This window comes from Lutjanus erythropterus, chromosome 19 (assembly GCF_056507025.1).
Source record: "Lutjanus erythropterus isolate fLutEry1 chromosome 19, fLutEry1.hap2, whole genome shotgun sequence".
Classification (NCBI taxonomy): domain Eukaryota; kingdom Metazoa; phylum Chordata; class Actinopteri; order Lutjaniformes; family Lutjanidae; genus Lutjanus; species Lutjanus erythropterus.
Window position 1 is genome coordinate 30,470,283 of NC_139335.1, and position 19,634 is coordinate 30,489,916.

The window sequence follows — 19,634 nt, forward strand, 5'->3', positions numbered from 1 at the left end:
GCTGACACTTGGCACGCCAAACAATGAACACATTTATGAGTTAGCGCTCTCAGACAGACGGGCAGATTAATGTTTGTGCAGTGGCCTTTCTCTCGAGTCTGGATGCGGTTGCTCTGGTGAGCTCAGGCAAGTCGCTCAGTGAAGACTCCTTTAAAAACCTGTTTCAAAAGAGCAAGTCATCCAGAACTAAGCCAGTTTAAATGGAGACTGCAGAGGAATGAATGGAGCCATGCTGCCTTCATGCGCCCTGTGAAGCTCCTGCATCTGTATTCACACATGAGTGAGACAATCCCAGCATATCCTGGACAGATCTGCAGTCCATCAAAGGACAGTAGTGACAGATCCTTTCATCAAGTAAAGGTAGCAGTACTGTAATATAGAAGTACAAATGTCACTAAAAGGGAAAATGTGTCACTTTTCATGTGGATGTCCAGTCAGTGTTGATGGTCAGTGTAGTCAGTTGAAGCAATAAATTCCACATTGCTTCTATACTGACCAAGAAACTTGAGTTCTACAGTACAGGATGAATTGCATGTGGGTTTATAACTCCCATGCCATGTTATCACCACTGTATATATGACCTACATTTGTTAACAAGGCCGTCTGCAAGAAGATCAGCTACTTCTATAAAGTTATTCTTAAAGTCTGTGTTAAGAAAATGGTGAATTTTTCTTCCAAACACATTACATGTGTTAGAAAATAGTTGCTGGAAACATAAAAACGCTGAGAACTGTGATGCACCGGAGACATGGTCCCCCAGGTCTAAAAAAAAAAGCTCCACAAACAGACACGTGAATGACACTAAAAACAGAAGTACTGATTCAACTTCTTTACTTAAGTAAAAGTGAAAAAGTACAGGCTCTGAAATGTCATATCCCTGTAAAGGACATTTTTACCAGCTGTTTCTGTGCTAACTGAAGCTCTTTTTCTTTATGGTCGACTCTCCCTCTGTCTGTTTTGTCTTGTTACACCTTGTTACATCCTGTTACGTCTTTTATCTTGTTTTTGCTTCCTTGTTGTGTCATTCTCATCTCTTTTACTTCATTTAATCTATTTAAGGATTTTATATTGTTTTTGTCTTGTTACATTTTTATATAGTTTTCATCTTACATCATTTTCGTCTTATGTTATTTTCATCTTGTTACATCTTCTACATAATTTTTTCTTGTTGCATCTTGTTATGTACTTTTCATCTTGTTATGTATTGTTAGCTCATTTTCGTCTTGTTACATTATATTTGTCATCTTACCACTTTTATGTCATTTTGATCTTATAATGTGTTGCATTGTTTTTCATCTTGTTACGTCTTTTTACATCGTTTTGTCTTGTTATGTCTCTTACATTATATTCATCTTGTTACGTCTTTTACGTTATTTTCATCCTGTTACATTTTTTACGCTGTTTTCATCTTGTTATGTCTTTAACGTTGTTTTCATCTTGCACCTTTTACAGTTTTCATCTTGTTACTTTGTTTTCGTCTTGTTACATATTTTCTGTTGCTTTTGTCTTGTTACATCTTTAACATCTTTTTCATCTTGTTACACCATTTTATGATGTTTTTGTCTTGCATCAAAACTAAAGTAACAAACTTGTTTTGAAAATTTATGAAGCAGAAAGTACAGATATTAGTATTAAAATGTAGGGAGCAAAAGTAAAAAGCTGTCAGAAAAAGACATGCTCAAGTAAAGTACAGGTACCTGAAAAATCTACTTAAATACAATAATCAAGTATTAGTTACTGCCAATCTCTGGCTATTGTGAACATTGATAACATTTACAACATTTCCTTTCTTTGCAAACTTTATTTGCATTTTCAATAATATGCACAATGCATAGATAATAAATATAAGTACACAAGAATAATCAAATGGACAGTCAAGAAGGTGCTAAGACACAGATAAAGTGCAGAGTTTGCTGGTGACTCGGGTCAGTCAGTCCATGGATGCGTAAGAAAGTCAAAAATGCAAAACGTGCCAAGGGAGACTCTGATTTTTGTCTGATGTCCTCCTCCCTCTGAGGTCTGAGAGGATTTGTTTGATGACCGTGTCCCTGTCCATAACAGTCTGGTGGATGATCATGGAACATGTAGTTTTCCAGACTTTTACTGTCACAATACTGTGGCTGTCAGTTGTTTGGCTAAAACAAAAACATGAACAAAACACTCATTTTGGACATTTCAGATGTTTTTAAACGATTAATTTACAGTTATTGTTTTTATTTTACTCTGCATCCTTCTCAAAGCTCTGTGGACGCATTTTTTATTAATATATAGTTTTGAATTATTAATTTATATGAAAATATTATCAATAAATCCTTATTTAATCATTAGTCTGACCAGTGAGAATACAGTTTTGCCTGGGAGAAACGCAGTTCTGGAATGTAATTACAGACAGCAGTGTGTGGTGTGTAGTGTAACAACAGCTTGCCATCTGACTGGCCGGTTCTCTGCCAGAGCGTGACGTCGGCGCTGCCAGCGTGGAACGCACGTCGCTCGCCAAACCAGGAAGTAAACTGTCCGGTTGTCTGGGGACTACAGAAGGAAGTCCGAGCTGTAAATAAGGTTACGTGTCAGACTCCGTGTCTCTACACGCGTTCCTGAAGTCTTGTGAAAGCACGTCGGGACGTTTCCTCTACACACACTGCGTGCAGCTCCTCCACAGCAGTGCGCTCAGACTGTCAGCTGTGTGCGGTGAAGGTAAGCAGAGACAGCCCGGTCAGGTCAGCTGTGTGTCTGTTGTTAGCTAACCCTCTGTGTGTGTGTGTGTGTATGTGTGTGCGTGTGTGTGTCAGGTCTGTGACAGGCACACAACACAGCACACACTGCTTCCTTGCTGTTCTGTGGTGCTGCGTGTGTGTGTCTGCTGGTTGTGAGGAGCCTCTATGAAACGCGTGTTTCTTCTCAGCTGCTGTGTCCTCCTTTATCAGTCCTCACTGATGTGTCCCCTCGCTCAAAGACAGCTGCTGACATTGCGGCTCTACCGGGCGAGGAGGAGACAGACAGCAGCCCGGTGGACAGACAGAGGATCCTCCTCCTCCTCTTCCTCAGTCAGCAGCAGAGTACCTGTCAAACCAGGACACGTCCATCAATGTGTCAATAAGAAAGTTTCAATGTGATTAATGTAACAGAAGATACCTGATGACTTAGGCGTGTTCTTGTTGGTGTAATCAGGCTTGAGGAGTAACAGATTACATGTAACGGGATAATGTAATCTGGATACAAAAAAGGTAACTAGATTCCATTACAAATTAAAAAAAAAAATAGTAAGTAAAGTAATCTGATTAGGGCTGACAATTATTTTCATGGTTGATTGATTGGTTAGCTCTTTTCTTGATTAATTGATTAGTAGCAATTTGTTTTAAAATGTCAGAAAATGGTGAAATCAGCATTTCCTGGTTTTACTCCCAACTCAGAGATATTCAGTTTACTGTTACCTGCTGTTAGAATTAGTGAACTCCTTGAGCTCTGCGTTATGTTGGTTCTTGAGACGTGTTATCAGATTACTTGTGTTAAAGGAGCTACTTTTCGTTAACTGGTGTGGGGTGCGGTGGTATCAGAATAGTTTCATTAGTGCATGAGCTAGGTATTGGCCTAAAAATAATATCACAGTATTTCAGGGTGTTCTACAACAACGGTAGTCTTGATGATATGAAAAAATACAGAAAAATATATATCATGATAACGGATATATCAGTTCAGACAAGTGATGAGAATAAGACAGCACTGTGAGTAAGTGAGAGGACGTGGGACTGAGTGAGAAAATGCAGCTAGTACTGGTGTATCGATACTGATAAAAATGAGTATTGAAAGCATTTCAAATATTCAGAATCAGTATTTATTGACATACGGTATATATCAATGTTTTTGACAACACTAGTAGAAAACATTGGGAGAAAAAGCAAAAAAAAAAAATTAATTGTCCATTAATTTAGTCTATAATGAGGAAATAATTTTATTTTTCTGGGAAGAAAATCATGCCTGTTGGCAGACCGATGAAAACGAGGCTTATAGTGAAGCAGTCTAAACGCAGATTACACTGTACAATCAACATTACCATCCATCTGTCCATTTTCTTCCACTTATTGAGGTCCATGTCATGGTGGCAGCAGGCTAAGTAAGGCCAACCAGACATCTGTCTCACTAGTAATGCTTTCTAGTTCCTCCTGGGGGATCCTGAGGCTTTTTCAGGCCAGATAATTAAGGATGCACCGATTGACCAGCCAGGGACTGGAAGGTTTTCAGCATGACCAGCTCTGACCAGTGATTTGCTCTGTCAGCGTCACATGTCCAATTCTGCTCTGTCAATTTCGCTCTGCACATCTTGCGCACAGTTACAAAGACAAACGTCACACCCACAACATCACTGGTCACAAACACACACTCAGACACATGCTTGCATGATGTCAGCGTTATCACAAATTCCAAGAACAGGATAAAGAGAAGACAAACAGTGAGACGGAGCAGCTGACGGTACAACAACAATAGCTCTTCAGGCTAATGTTAGCCTGACAGACTGACAGTTAAAATCTCTCCTCCTGTTCTGGCTGAAGAATATTTGTTGAACTTCTTCTGTTTTTCTTACCACAAAGTTGTATTGCAGCAAACTGTTACACCAAGTCTGTCTGTCTGTTTACATCTGCTTCCGTGAGATCACATGAAATCACCTCAAGATCCCGTGAGATCGTGCTCCGCTCTGCTACATTATGTTAATATAATAATATGAGACCTGGGTGTAACCTGGAGCACTTTTGGAGATTGTGTTAACATTAATTTAATAGTCAGTGTTTTATTATGAACATCCAATTTAATTTAGCATTAAAGAAAAGTTACAAAAATGTTCAGCCAAAATTGGAATTGGCAGGTCAGACCCTTACTGAAAAAAATTGGAATTAGCCAAGAAAATTGCAATCGGTGCATCTCTACAGATAATATATATAATTCCTCCAGTGTTTTCTGGGTCTACCCTGGGGTGTCTTACCAGTTGGACTTGCCTGGAAAATATCCAAGGGGCAGCACCCAGGATGCATTCTGATCAGATGCCATCTTATAGAGGAAGGGCTTGTATCCACGACCTCATTCTTTCGGAAATGTCATGACCATGGTTGAGTGTTAGAACATACATTAACCAATCAAAGGCTTTGTCTTACGGCTTCCCTCTTCATCACAACAGTGTGGCACAGTGCCTGCATAATGCTGAAGCTGCATCAATCCACCTGTCCATCTCATGCTACATTTTACCCTCATTAGTGAACAAGACCCCCAAGATACTCTGTTTGAGCAGTAACTCACTCCCAACCCAGAGGCATCAATCCAGTGTTTTCCAGCAGAGAACCACGGCCTCAGACTTGGAGGTGCTGTCTCTCATCTCAGCCGCTTCATACTCTGCTGCAGGCTGCCCCAGTGCGTGCTGAAGGTCACAGTCTGATGAAGCCAAACCACGTCATATGCAAAGAGGAGAGAGGAGAGACGCAATTCTGAGGTCCCCAAACAAAACACTCTCCTTCCTCATTCATCCTGTCAGTAGAAACGTGTTTGATTTTGTGCCGGGAATACAGACACAGCTCTCACTTTGGGTATGTAAGGGCCAGATGGCTTATAGCAACTTGAGAAATTAGCAGTCAAAGAGGCTGAACCACTCAAGTTGTGAGTATTAGGTAATGCTTCTATGAAACTGTGTGCCATTTCTCTGTGTGCTGCAGTTCTCCAGAGTAAACAGGGACATGTGCAAACAAAGTATCCACTCCACACCCATAGGAAAGCTTAACCATATTCTACCCTTGATGCCTGAAATTACAGCCTATCAAGAAAAGAGACTTGCTCAGTTTTTATCTGGTGCTGAAATAGAAGAGTTGAGGTTTGTAATCGGGAAAATTGTTAACCTATTACCAACCAAAAGACATAGAAAACTTATCTACATTTATTTGATATCTGTTGAAGGCAAATTAGATAACTTAGAGCTGTGACTCAGGTTGATCAGAAGAAAATGAGTCTACAGGAAGTGTACAGCTGCTCTGTGAGGCAGTGCTTACAGTCATGACTTGAGCGTAATGGTAACACGTTTCAAACGACAATGCTAACAAGCTAATGTGAAGCAGTTAAAATGATCTCTCTGCTCATGATCTTAGTTAGCTTGCCAACAGTTGCAAATCAGCACTAAACACAAAGCACAAAGGTTATAAAGCAAAGGACTGGACAAATAAAAATGTTGACTGGATGATTAAAAAGTCAGAGGATCATCAAAGTTTTTACATTTCATCCTGAATATCTGAACTAAATTTCATTACAGTCCGTCCAGTAGTTGTCAAGAATTTTCACTCAGAAACACAAACGTCAGGCTAATGGTGACACTAGAACCAGAGCCTGGGTTCATCAAAGTCATTAAATTCATTCTCTGTGGACACGTGCCAATCCATTCAGTTGTGTAGTAAAGATGCATGGGCACGGGAGTAAACTGCGTATCAGGCAGGGCAATTCATAAAGATCAGATTAATAGCGAGCGGGTTGTGGATGGGTCAAAAAATATATTCTTAATATATATTACGTTACCTAAAATGTCAACACATTTTCAGCTAAATTTTTCAGCAAGCCGACACTAATACATGAGCATGAGTGTGTTTTACTAATCAGGTTTTAGTGCCTTTCTTTGTCATCTGTGACGTGAAAACATCACATTTTCACACAGTCAGAGAAAGTAAAAGTGTACATCAGCTTATAGTTCACTTATAAAATTAGCTGACCTGTAGAGCGTCACTCTCCAAACAGCTGCAGCTGCTGTCTGGAATCACCTGTCCTGCACGCTGCGTGCTCCTTTATGCTGTGAATTAAGGGATTATTTCAACCAAACCAGAGTTGGTGATTGTTGGAACAATGAAAAGAGAAGATATTCTGCTGTGCGCTGGCGTGGCTGTGGATCACAGTGCGTCAGCTGCGCTCCTCTTCTTTGCTTCCAGCAGTTAGTTTTCTGGTTTGTGGTGATTTAGACACTTGGTTTGTAAAGTTTACAGCCCATCACACTGTTGCATTGCTCTGTGTACCGTGTCACGGCTTAAGAGCAACCGCCAAACCAACCAACCACTTTATTTTCACCTTCTCTCATGAGTTAATCACTGGTGCATGTTGTCAAATAAGTTTGACATATAAAACTATATTTAAATCCCCTCATTTATAATTCCTCATTGAAATGTTATTCCAGTGCTTTTTTGTTAGCTTCTGTCTGTTTTATCCTCTAACTGTAATGCACACTGACTCTCAAAGGAAGCCCTGTTGTGCAGGTGTGAGTCTCTAAATTAAAGATAATAATTGGTCTAGGTGGGTGGCAGAGGGATGATTTTGTGTGTCCATGTGGTTTCAGGTGATGTCAGAGTCAATCTGTGCAGCTCTGTTGTTCAGTAGGTAAATGAAAACTTGTCATGCTGAGGGTGTGAAGAAATAAGTTGTGATTCATCCTCTGGAAACCACAAATCTCTCTACAAATTGTCATAGCAATCCATCCATTAGTTGTTGAGATATTTAAATTTGGACAGACCGACAGTGCCATCCCTTGAGCCACTTGCATGCTTAATATGGACACTGCAGCCCAGTTCTTCCTCACAGAAGTGGTTCTGGTTTTGTCAGATGCTCATCAAACATGTCTGAAGGCTTGGAAGCAGAATGAAGGATCATGTTTGTGATCCTAGCTGTTTGGTGGACCAACAGGTTTGGAGAGGAGATACTATAAACCTACCAGTGAAGTACATCACTTGCAGGTGAAGCATGTGTTCTCCTTAACAAAGCACTGTGAGTTAACAGTCATGGAAACAGCCATTGGAAGGGAACTATTGGGGGGCTATCGGGGAACATTTGTGCCTCTGGTCGGTCCATCAGTTAGCAGCAGATGTAGAGGTTCCAGTCTGTGAAGATTCTCAGTCATCCAGGTCATGGCATTCACAGAAAGGCTTGTCATTAGCAACTGACCTCTCATTCAAGAGGCTTCTTCACTTCTGACTGACTAGCTGGGAGTTCCAGGTCTTTAACCTTTGTGGGGTCATTACCTGGAACCCCCAACTAGTCAGTAAAGACTGTGAGTACTTTTGCCACCTCTGGAAGTTTCACTTTGTTATTTAAGACTCATGACCCGCCTGAAGTATAGGTTTAGACTTATTTTAATCTATGAGCCATTTATTAATTTAATTTTCTGTATTTACATTTGTATTAACAGTGAATATACTTGCCTTGAAGCTAGGGTTGCAATTTGCCAGCACTTCCCTTAATTGATCTTTGGTAACATTAATGATCAATTAATCTACAAATTGTTATTAAGAACATAAAAAAATTGCTTACCACATGCATTTGTCCCATCAATCAAAGCTTTATTTCTGCAGCAACATGTTGCATATTCTCTGACAGTATTATATAGCCTATGAAACATGTAAAGACATAAAGGCCTACATATATACTTGAATATCAGATAACGTGCAGAGTGCTCATAAAAATAATCTCTTATATTTCAGATCTTTAATTTTTAGTGCATTGATTCAGTTTTACTTGACTGATCAAATTCTTAATGACCGACTGATTGATGATCTATTATTGAAGTGATATAAAACTGTTTGCAGTTATAAGTACATTAAGTAGTGTGCTGTTGTCCACCTGCTCTCATGGTGTCCCCTATAACTAATTGCAACTGAAAAGTCCAATTTAATGGGATCATTTCAAGCTTGAAGGGAGACAGTGGAGGCTTTAATGAGTGTGTATCACAGGAAGACTGTGTTAACTGTAAGTGATGATCTGTGCAGCCTGTTCACACAGAACAGACCCTTGGCTTGTGCTCTCAGTAGATAACTATAATCTAACCAGCTATACTTTGGTCTTTTTATGGCTCAGTTTTCTGCATGCGGATTTGCTGCATGTCGCCGCTGTCGGTCAGAAACCTTATATGTCCAGAACTGTTGCTTTTCTGGAGGTGGAAAAAAAACCCAGTGTTTTTAAACTGACTGAATGTTGCTTATTCAAAATTAGTGGCTCTTTTTAAAGTCCTTGTAAAGGAAAAAGGGAGTTTTTCTTGTAAACACATTGTACGTGTTAAAGCATAGTTGCTATGACCTTGTGAAAAGAAAGAGAACTGTTATTGATTTCCGTGTTCACAGGTTTTTGGACGGACATGAAGCATGGCTCAGTGATGTTCTTGAGCCATGCTCCCCAATACTACCCACATACGGACACATCATCGACACCACCTCCCCTCGCCCTCCCTAACAGTCGGTCATGAACATACCTTCAGCAACTCTCTCAGTCCAAATCAGACTGTTTTAAGGTCGTAGACACTGAGACAGTAAAGTGGACACGCCCCCAGCGTTTCAGAACAGAGAAAACTGCTCATTTTTTCAAGGTTCAGAGACCTAATTTTATATACTTAATGATTTAATCATTAAAATTTAGCTTGGTGGTTAATAACACGTTTCTGTTGTGTGACAAACTCAGAACACTCCTTTATTGTTGCTTTACATGAACTTTAATACTTTTAAACACTAAAACCCATGACAGACATAAAATGTGATCAATAGCTTTAATGATTAATGAAAAAATCAGAATATAGAGATAAGAGGTTTACTCCCAACAGTGAAGATGTAGCAAATTATAAAGACTGTATGTCACCATGACTCATTGTATGTTCTTATATGTAAATGTATGCTGCATGTGATTACAATATCAGTGTATCTCAATGTGTGTGTGTGTGTGTGTGTGTGTGTGTGTGTGTGTGTGTGCACTAAATTCTGTATTACACAAACTCATTTAAATATGTTGCAGCATTTATAATGACTGATTTTAAAATGCTTATTCTTATATTCTCTGTCTACTCCCTTTCTCTCAGCACACACACAAACATACACTTACATACACACACACACACACACACAGAGTTTAGATGATGGTGGACTCCACGCTGGCTCAAGTGGGGAAGAATCTGAGTGAAGCCATGAGGATACTAGAAGACGGTCAGAGGTAAGATTAGAGACTCCTTTAACTCCATGACACCATTTGCATCATATTTGAAACATGAGTGTCTGTGACCTCTACAACATCAGGATGATCATGACTTTCCTGAAAAACCTGTTCTATCTATTTGGGACATGTCTTCTGCCCTCTGGTGGATTATCAGTGCACTGCAGACTGCAGCCTGCAGTGCAAAATCTGATATGGCTGCCTTCACATAGTGACTCACACAGTTTTGGCACTGAAAGCTTTGCTAATTTTGAAAAAGTTACTGTAAGAATAACAGTTATATTGTTGCTAATATTTCAATATGAATACTGCACTGTATTGAAAGACCCTATAATTACTTAACATTTTGCACCTTATTTTATAGTAAAATCATATTGAAAATGTGTGTATCAAATATGATACAGCCAGTACATAAGATGCTCCTCAGTCATTATTTTATTGCATTTCATGATGCAATCTGCATTATTCCACCGCAATCACAAATACAAAACAAACTAATTTAAGACTGAAATTGGAATTGAACTTATTTGCCAGACTAGATAAGTTGTAAAAAAGAATTTAACTAATTTGATAACTGATTAATCAAGGTAATTGTCACGCAAAAATGGCAGAAATGTTGTTTTCAGCCTGTCAAATATTTTATTGACGGAACAAGACATTTAAAGGCATCACTTTAGGACATTTTTTACTATTTGTCTTACATTTACCGCTCTTTATGGACATGCAGAGTTTTTACATGTAACCTGTAAAGCATCTTAAAGTGCATTTAAGGTTTACCAAGGAGCACTTGAATGCAACATTGTTTAAAATACCAAATTAGAGCATCTTGAGATCTTAGTTTGTCTGTGCTGTGCATCTGTTTAGAGAGCTGGATGCAGGAATGGAGAGGCGGCACTTCAGCAGAACCAGCATCCCTGGACCCCTGCAGGGAGAGTAAGACACACACACTGTTACCAACTGGCTCAAGGCCGGCAACAAAAAGGGAGGACACACACAGATATGACAAAGTTGATTTATTTAACTCAAATCAAATAAACAAAGTAAATAACTTATGAGATGTGTCTGTAGGGAAGTTATCAGTCATGTTAGTGGTGTATGGATGGGTGTAAGCATGGTGTATAGTGTGTTGTAGGGTGCAACAAACCAAACAAAGTAACAGGCTGAAGAGGCTGCAGCAGGCCCAGCTGAGAGAGAGTGTGACCAAAAGGGTGGTCCTTTATAACCTCTGCAGGCCCAACCCACAAGGGCAGGTGCCAGCAGGCACTCCCTCCCAGCTCCGCCTACCAGCCAACTCCCAGTAACTGCAAGAGAGAGAGCACAGTGAGACACAGGCAGGCAGACTGAATAGGGTCGTCACAACACACACACACACACACACACACACACACACACATATTTTTAAAATTGCACTTATTTTTCTGCAGACATCTCAGGCTTTTCATCTTTTGTGTAAATGATGGTTCAATAATTGTGAACGTTGCGTGTATGTTATTATGCAGTGGTTTTACTGGCCACTAGAGGTCGAATTGGGCTGAATGTGGCTCATGATCTAAAATGACTTTGACACTCCTGATTTAAAGGGTATTTCACAGTTGGTGAGAGCTGACTCTGTGGAACACATTGATTTGAAACATTTGTTTGCTCTATTACAACACAGACAAAAACAATTTTAAAACTTTAAAGTTTCTGTTTTGAGGGTTAGAGTTTGTACAAAGGGCCTGACTTACTGAGATCACAAGAGATTGCGTGTGCATTCTAATATATTGCATGTCTGGTTAGTGTGCATTTTTGCGAGTGATCAACTAATTGCATTAATGACAGCAGGTGCAAATACTGTTTTGCGTGGGTTTTGCGTGGGTTCCAGATTTCTGCCATGGGGAATTTGGACGGAAAACAGAATGACTGCAAGTTCAAAATGAACTTTGATCCCATGGAGGTGTTGAAGAGGCAAATAAACATATTGTTGAATTAAACATTACACATTAAGAGAAGATATCAAGATATAAGGTGAATAACAAAAGAGAAATTGTCTTATAATGAAAACTTCTTCAACTCTCTTCAATAAATAAATCGATACATAATAAAGATAATGATAATAATAAATAAATAAACAAATCCATTGTGCAGGAGGTGCAATTTTGTTGTCGCACACACCAGGCAGCTGGTCAGTGATGTATCTGGTCTGACAGTGGCCATACATGCCTTGGCAAGAGGGATTGAAGATGGGGTACAGGCAGTGATGCTGGGGACAGAGACACGCAACCTCCCAGAAAACCCCTGTTAAAAATGTAATGTTGGTGAAAAGAAAGAAATAAGAAGACATAATAAAGGTCAGTGTTAATTTTCTTTAAGCTACCCTGGAGGTGAATGTTCAGTTTCGTTTGGCTGCAAATAGGCTGCAGTAAATTAATGTTTGGTCATGGTGTTGTCTGCGTTAAGGATTATTGAATGAAAATAAAAATAAATGCATCCCCCAAACAGCTCATGAGAAATTACTTTTAATCAGTGTCTCCTCTTTGCCACAGTAACTGCAGCCATCTGTGCACGCTGCTGGACTGATGAGCACCTTCATTTCAAATGTATTAAATACAGATGCAGTTACAACCACCGCAAATTATTTTCAGGCTTGGTAAATCACAGTGTATGTGATAAATTAACCTATTTGTATGTTCTCCTACCAGTATTTTGCACAGCATGGTAGAAATGCCCCATATTGCATATTAATTAAGGCAAACATACTAAACGGACAGTGCGTGCTGTCTTGCACATTTGAAGTGGACTGTTAGAAGATCAGTTTGAACATTTGTTTGCAGGTGATATCAAGTTTGCGCATGTTTATACACACGCAAACCTTTAGCAAATCCCAAAGTGTGGAAATATGTGGGATTCTGCAGTTTGAAGTTGAATTGTTGAAGGTAACTGTTTGTTCTTTGTGTTTCCTGTGCAGTGGTCAGGACGTCACCACTATACTGCACCTAGTCCACAACCTCATACATGAAGACGAGGAGGAAGAGGACAAACCAAGCCAACAGTAAGAAGAACTAATCAGTAAAAATGATGACATAAGCACAGTACTGTCAGCACTTTGTACTTTGACTGCTCCAAGTGAACCACTTAGTATTTGGACTCTTTGAATTTTCCTTTCTTAATCATATTTTATCTAATTCCATAACATCAGAGGTGGGCAGTAACTAAGTAGAAGTAGATTTTTCAGGTATCTTTGCTTTACTTGAGTATTTATTTTTCTGACTTTTTCATTGTGCCTGATGTGCAGACACATGCATACAATCCACCATACTTAATTGCATTATTTTTCTTCTGCAGAATTTTCGGCGCGTAACTAGTCCTGCACCGTTGGGAGCATGTATACAAAAAGCACATTAAAACGTGTGGAAAATTCAGGACAAGTGTGCTATGACTTCTGTTAACGATTCACTAAACCGTTTCCGCAAACATCACCAGACTGTGGCCTTTATTCACAGGAAACAGGTCCAAAAAGGACAACAAGTCCAACCAACTGCCCCATTCACACCCATGTTAAGCGAGAGCCGACATTTGTGGAAGAAAGCAGATGATTCCAGTTTTTTCCATCGCAGTGGTGGCCTCATTTTTCACACCACAGAAATAAAATTTGCACCATCACATTTGGCAACCTGACCTCTCACTCACCATATGTGGTTTTTAGCTGTAGCAATTACGTTGTTTCATTAAACAGCTGTAGTTTGGGAGGTATGTTGTCTCAATTTTTCCCTCTTTTTGGAGTATTTAACATTGAATGTGCCGTTGCTCACAGGTGATTGGTCAATTTCACCAACCTTAAAACCTCATACAGAGAGAATTACACCTGAAGCAGCTCAAAGTGTGAAGTTATTAACAGTTTAAAAACACTCTCTGTCTACCTGTCTGTCTCTGTCTCTGTCTTTCTGTGTCCAACTTGGACATTTTAGACTGCAGTCTTTTTTAACAGTTAATAAATTCAAAGTTTGAGCTGGTTAATGTTAAATTCATTCATTCATTCATGAAATGTCCATCTTGCCTACACAGTGGATACATGTCCACTCACAGTTTCTTGGCAGAAATTGACAAGGCTGATTGTGATTGAATGTCTCGCTCTAAGTCTAATATCCACGGCTGCCTACTGACATTTTTAATGTCAGCCATATTGTTCTTCTGTCCCGCTTACTTACACACCTTCTCATATATACACACACACAAAACCTGTTCTTTCTATGTTTAGTGTATGTTTCTTTTACTGACATACACTCTCGCCCATATACATACAAACGCGCATGATAACACATGCACACAGAGACACACACACTTGCATACATACACACATGCGTGCGACAGCGTATGCATGTGCACACACACACACACACACACATGCAACCTCAATAATACATCTGCTATTAATACTTCTGGCAATATGGTGTGGATACTAGTCAACAGCGAGCATCAGGCACACTTAAAATTTAGTTTGAAATTTTCTAGTTACTTTTACTCCCCACATTTTAACACAAATATCTTTACTGTCTGCTCCTTACATTTTCAAAAGAGGCTGGTTACTTTAGTTTTAATGCATTTGATGTAATGAGATGAAAACAGTGTAAAAAATGTAACAAGATGAAAAAAATACATATCAAAAGGAAAAAGACCTAACAAAGCAAAGACAACATAAAAGGTCTAACAGGACAAAAGTAATGTAAAAGATGTAACCAGACAAAAATGAGATAACAAAAAATAAAAGACAGAAAGACAAAAATTACTTAATGCAAAAGTGATGTAATGACATGAAGATGTCACAAGACAAAAAAGACAAAACCATAAAAAATGTAACATGACAGAAATGGCATATGAGACATAACAAGACAAAAATAACATAAAAGCCATAATAACCAAAAAAGTAAAATATGCAACAAAACTAAAGCAATGTAACTTTGAGTACATTTTAGAGACAGTATTTTTTCACTTTTACTTGAGCAAAGAAGTTGAATCAGTACTTCTACTTTTACCAGAGTGTGTTTTTTCTACACAAGTATCGGTACTTCTACTTGAGTAAAGAATGTACATTCATGGATGGTGCTTATATACTTCTAGACAGCAGAAAAGCTGATTATGTGAAGCAAAACCTAAAATGGTCTGAGAGCTAGAAGGAAGGAAACCTGTTAAAGTATGACTAAAACTACTGTAGTTTGAGTGAAATCAGAGAGCAGATACTCCTCCATGGAAATCATGAAGGATTAGAGTGTAAAATGTGTTGAAAAGCTGCTGTCTGTTGTCTCCAGTAGGATGCAGAACGTGGGTGAACAGGGTCACATGGCCTTGCTGGGTCACAGCCTGGCTGCCTACATCTCTGTGCTGGACAGAGAGCGACTGCGGAAGCTGACCACTCGGATCCTGTCTGACACCACGCTGTGGCTCTGCAGGCTGTTCAGGTAGGCCTGTGGATACAACCTGCAGTACAGCAAACACAAACCAACTACCAGTTACCAACACATATATGGAATATATCTCTCAGAAAACACCCTCGTCCCAGACAAGAATTCACTACTTCAAACAAAAAACATGGATGTAAAAATGTGCTGTTATAATCGTCTTTGTTTTACTACTCAAGCACAATGTCAACTCTTTAGCCCTTCTCTGAATTCTGAGCAACTTTAAACTATGCCATGAAATGAAAAAAAAAAAAAAAATCTGTGTTAAAAGGTTTAAATAAATACAAGCAGCAGTATAACAGAGTCATTTCATAGGCTGTGTTTTTCTTCCTTTTAGGTGAATAGAATATTTGTTTCACATTTTGAGCATGATGTTTGTTTTTTTCAAAGTATAGCAGGTATTAATACATTAAAGGTGTTATTAACTGCTTAGTTGTTTAAAAGAGGGGGGAAATACGGGTATCGGGTTGTTATTAAGTCAAAATTATAGCGTCCATATCCAGTGTTGGACAGTACATTTTTTGAGTATCTGTACTTTACTTGAGTATTTGTTTTTTTGGAAACTTATTACTTTCACTCCATTACATTTCAAAGACAAATATTGTACTTTTGACTCCACTACATTTCTAGGAAGGTTGTTGTTACTTTTTGACTGAGCTTTGAAGTCAGCTGTTGGTGTTTTTTCTTTTCTAAAATGCAGTTGGTCACATGCTGTGTTCCTCACAGAAGGAAACCAATCACAGTAGCTCCTCTCAAATGGGACTGATGTAAAAGCAGAAATACATCATCCAGGCGCTCTGTAACAAGAACAAGCAAACTCTCCCTCTTTCATTCAAACAAAAAGCAGTAATGGTGACGGCAGAAGAAAGACAAAATTAAATCTCAAGATGTTATTATAATTATTCATTATTCCAGGTAGCTTTTAAACTTGGATTGTTTTATTGGGGTGAAAAATGTCACATAATTCATGTATATATATATATACTGCCTCTGAGGACAGAAAGAAATCTGTTATTTAACAGACTTGGAGAACTCCTCACAGTTATCTTCAATCTGCTTTTATGCAGTGATTTTAATACAGTTACATCAGAAAATGACAATAACTGTCCTTTTTGTTTTTGATTGTATTTTATACTGAAGTTTTTATAGGTGTTTCTATAGACTTTGTGTAGCAGAGTGGTTCTACAGCAGGTCAGTGCATCATCAGGTGGTTTCAGAGTTACAAGCTTCTGTAAATGCATCATGAAAACAATACAGCATGTATTGATATTAGAAAATGTACTTTGTAATTTGTACTTTTGAATTCTTAAGTATTTTTTAAAAACATGTACTTCTAAATACTTAAGTATTTTTAAAACCAAGTACTCTAGTACTTTAACTCAAGTAAAATTTTGACTGAGCAACTTTCACTTGTAGTTGAGTAATATTTGACCAGGAGTATCTATACTTTGACTCAAGTACTGGGGTTGAGTACTTTGTCCACCACTGTCCATATCGGTATCAGACATGAAAAAGAGGTATTGAACCATCCCTACATTTTTGTATTTAATTGAATATTAAAAAATGTGTGAAAACTGGATAAAGACATAAGTAATAAAAAATGCTTTGAGTAGTTTGACTGTTTGCTGTCTTTTTAAAAGCTCTGAGCGACTAAACACATTGGTGGAGTGTGGTTATGTGTCTCTCTGCTTCCCCTAACCCAGTCTAATGTGTCCCTCAGGTATGAGAACGCCTCAGCCTACTTCCACGAGAACGACAGGGACGGCCTGGTCAAAGTGTGTCGGCTGGTCATTCACGCCCGTTATGAAGAATATGCCTCTGAGGGCTACGCCGTCCTCAGCTCCAAACAGCCAGTCATCTACCAGAGCGCCTCCGGCAGGCCTGAGCTGGGACAGCACCTGTGCAGCCAGGTAGGACTGCTGGAACACACACACTTGCGCACCACGCCCCTGTGTATTTTATCCAATTGTGTACATGATAGGAAGTGATTTTAATGTCAGTTTGTGTGTCATTAGCTCGGCCTGCCTCTCTCCAGTCTGTGCACAGTCCCGTGCAACACCGTCTTTGGATCCCAACACCAAATGGTAGGGCAAATACAAAAAAACAAAATCACAATAAACCTCCTTTCACGGTTAAAAAGAGTTCATTTATGCTGTTTGTCATTGTCAGGACGTCGCACTGTTGGACAAACTAATCAAAGAGGACATAGATGCTGGGAAGCTTCCTCTGCTGTTGATCGCCAATGCAGGTGAAAGAAAATCACAGTTCAAACATGATGCCAGTTAAAACAGTATGAATTTAAAGTAAAGATGAGGTCACTTTTATTTGTTTTTTTCCCAAGGTACCCCTGGAGCAGGACATACAGACAAATTAGGACGTCTGAAGGACCTGTGTGATCAGTACAGCATGTGGCTTCATGTGGAGGGGTGCGTCGATTCTGTTACTCTGTCCTGTAGATTGTCTTAACTTCTCCTGCTCCACCACTCCTTCACTCCCTATCATGGGTTTGAGATCTTGAGGTGGAGATACAAAGTCAACAGTATATGTTACAGAGAAGTGGTTTACATCACCCGTCAAGTTGTTCTAGTCATAAATCTGTAATAAACATTGTGTTTTCTTTAGGCACTTATTATCAGGGCTTAGAACATTATGATGGAAGTTAATGATGGCCAGTCTCATGTCCCACAAGTTGCTGCAGGAACTTTTGGATTGATACCATTTATTGAATAGATCTGATGCATTTTTGACCACTGGGGAATTGATTAAAATAGTCCCTCCAAAATACATCATTAAAGGGATAGTTCACCCAAACATGAAAATTCAGTCATTATCTGCGCATCTTCATGCCGATTGAAGGTCAGGTTTAGTTTTTTTAGTCCACAAAACACTGCTGCAGTGTTGCAGAGTCTCCCAAATGATTTAAGCGAATGGCAGCCAGTTTTCAAACTAAAACACTGCTTATCTGGTTTAATCCAAGTCTCTAAAAGCCCTTGTGCAAATGCAAGTGAAGGGCAGGAGATTCGGATTACACCAGACGAGCAGTTTGGAGGCTTTTTCTGTTTATTTTCAATAGACTGGTCACCACACACTTACATTTTTGGGAGATTCTGCAATGATGTTTTCCTGTGAAACTCCAGCAAGTGTTTTGTGGACTAAAAAACTAAACGTGACCTTCAGATGGAATGAGGAGATAATGACTGGGTGAACTATCCCTTTAAAGCAGTCAGAGCAGAAAATACACAGTAGATGTCATAAAATGAAGATGGTTCTTTCTTTTTTCATTTACATGCAGTATCAGCTGTTCTAAATGATGAGATGTAAATCATGGCCGCCGTGTTTTCATGCATGACTCCACATTTGTTATGGTGTTGCCCCTTTTTTTCTTCTTTAGGGTCAACCTGGCAACCCTGGCACTGGGTCAGGTCTCCTCTGCCATCATGGTAATCTCATGTTAAAATACTCTCATTCTCATATGTATGTATGTACCCGTGTATCTATGTGCATATAACTAAACTAAATTATAAACGTGATCCCAAAACTTTTGATCCACCTGTTCCTAAGTCATGAACAGAAGAGAAAACAATTTAGATGAGACTTGGAAAATGGATCACTAGAACTTTTATTCTCAATTGTCTCTCAAGGCTTTTGTAAAAAATCCATAACATTTGCAGATAAAATACATTTTAGTTGAAGAGAGTAAATAAGAAATAAAGAAGACTTAGAATTAACATAAAAACAGGATTATAATGCCATAATTAATGTAAACTAAGATGAAAAAGCCCACATGTTAAAATAAGATAAGATGAGAATAGAATATATAAATTGTTCTTTCCCCTCCAGGCAGCCAACAGAAGTGACAGTATGACACTGACTCCAGGTCAGTGGCTGGGACTGCCTGCTGTGACCGCTGTCACCCTCTACAGACACGAGGACCCTGCACTGGTAGGTGCACCACATGATGTTGACATGACGTCTTGCTCACTCAGTTAAGCTGAGATCATTTTCTGCTCGCATTTTTTTATTAGGATTATTCTTCCATGAAAAAGGTCACCAAACTTAGCACATGCTTCGGTCGTGGTGAAAATTTACTTCTGATAGGGGGTTTGGCGATGGGTGTGGCAAGATGGCTTGGCCATGCTCTCTCAACATGCAGCCCATGTGGCTGGTTTCACCGCCATGCACAAAGAAAACAGATGCAAAAAAAAAAAAAGTCTCTTGGAC

The 19,634-nt window shown here is 39.1% G+C and overlaps 1 protein-coding gene across 2 annotated transcripts in view; it reads left to right on the forward strand.

Annotated features, from left to right (window-relative positions):
- The first annotated feature begins 2,325 nt into the window (after positions 1-2,325).
- pdxdc1 (pyridoxal-dependent decarboxylase domain containing 1) overlaps positions 2,326-19,634 on the forward strand; it is a 38,247-nt gene continuing 20,938 nt past the window's right edge. The window contains exons 1-11 of one of the 2 annotated variants that reach the window (XM_084744877.1): positions 2,326-2,694; positions 9,848-9,978; positions 10,843-10,911; positions 12,926-13,009; positions 15,264-15,413; positions 17,134-17,323; positions 17,429-17,497; positions 17,583-17,661; positions 17,755-17,839; positions 18,805-18,853; positions 19,254-19,355. In XM_084744877.1, the coding sequence (XP_084601003.1) occupies positions 9,902-9,978; positions 10,843-10,911; positions 12,926-13,009; positions 15,264-15,413; positions 17,134-17,323; positions 17,429-17,497; positions 17,583-17,661; positions 17,755-17,839; positions 18,805-18,853; positions 19,254-19,355 (954 nt within the window). In that variant the 5' untranslated portion in view covers positions 2,326-2,694; positions 9,848-9,901. The remainder of the gene's footprint in view (positions 2,695-9,847; positions 9,979-10,842; positions 10,912-12,925; positions 13,010-15,263; positions 15,414-17,133; positions 17,324-17,428; positions 17,498-17,582; positions 17,662-17,754; positions 17,840-18,804; positions 18,854-19,253; positions 19,356-19,634) is intronic. The other variant, XM_084744878.1, reaches the window with a different exon arrangement.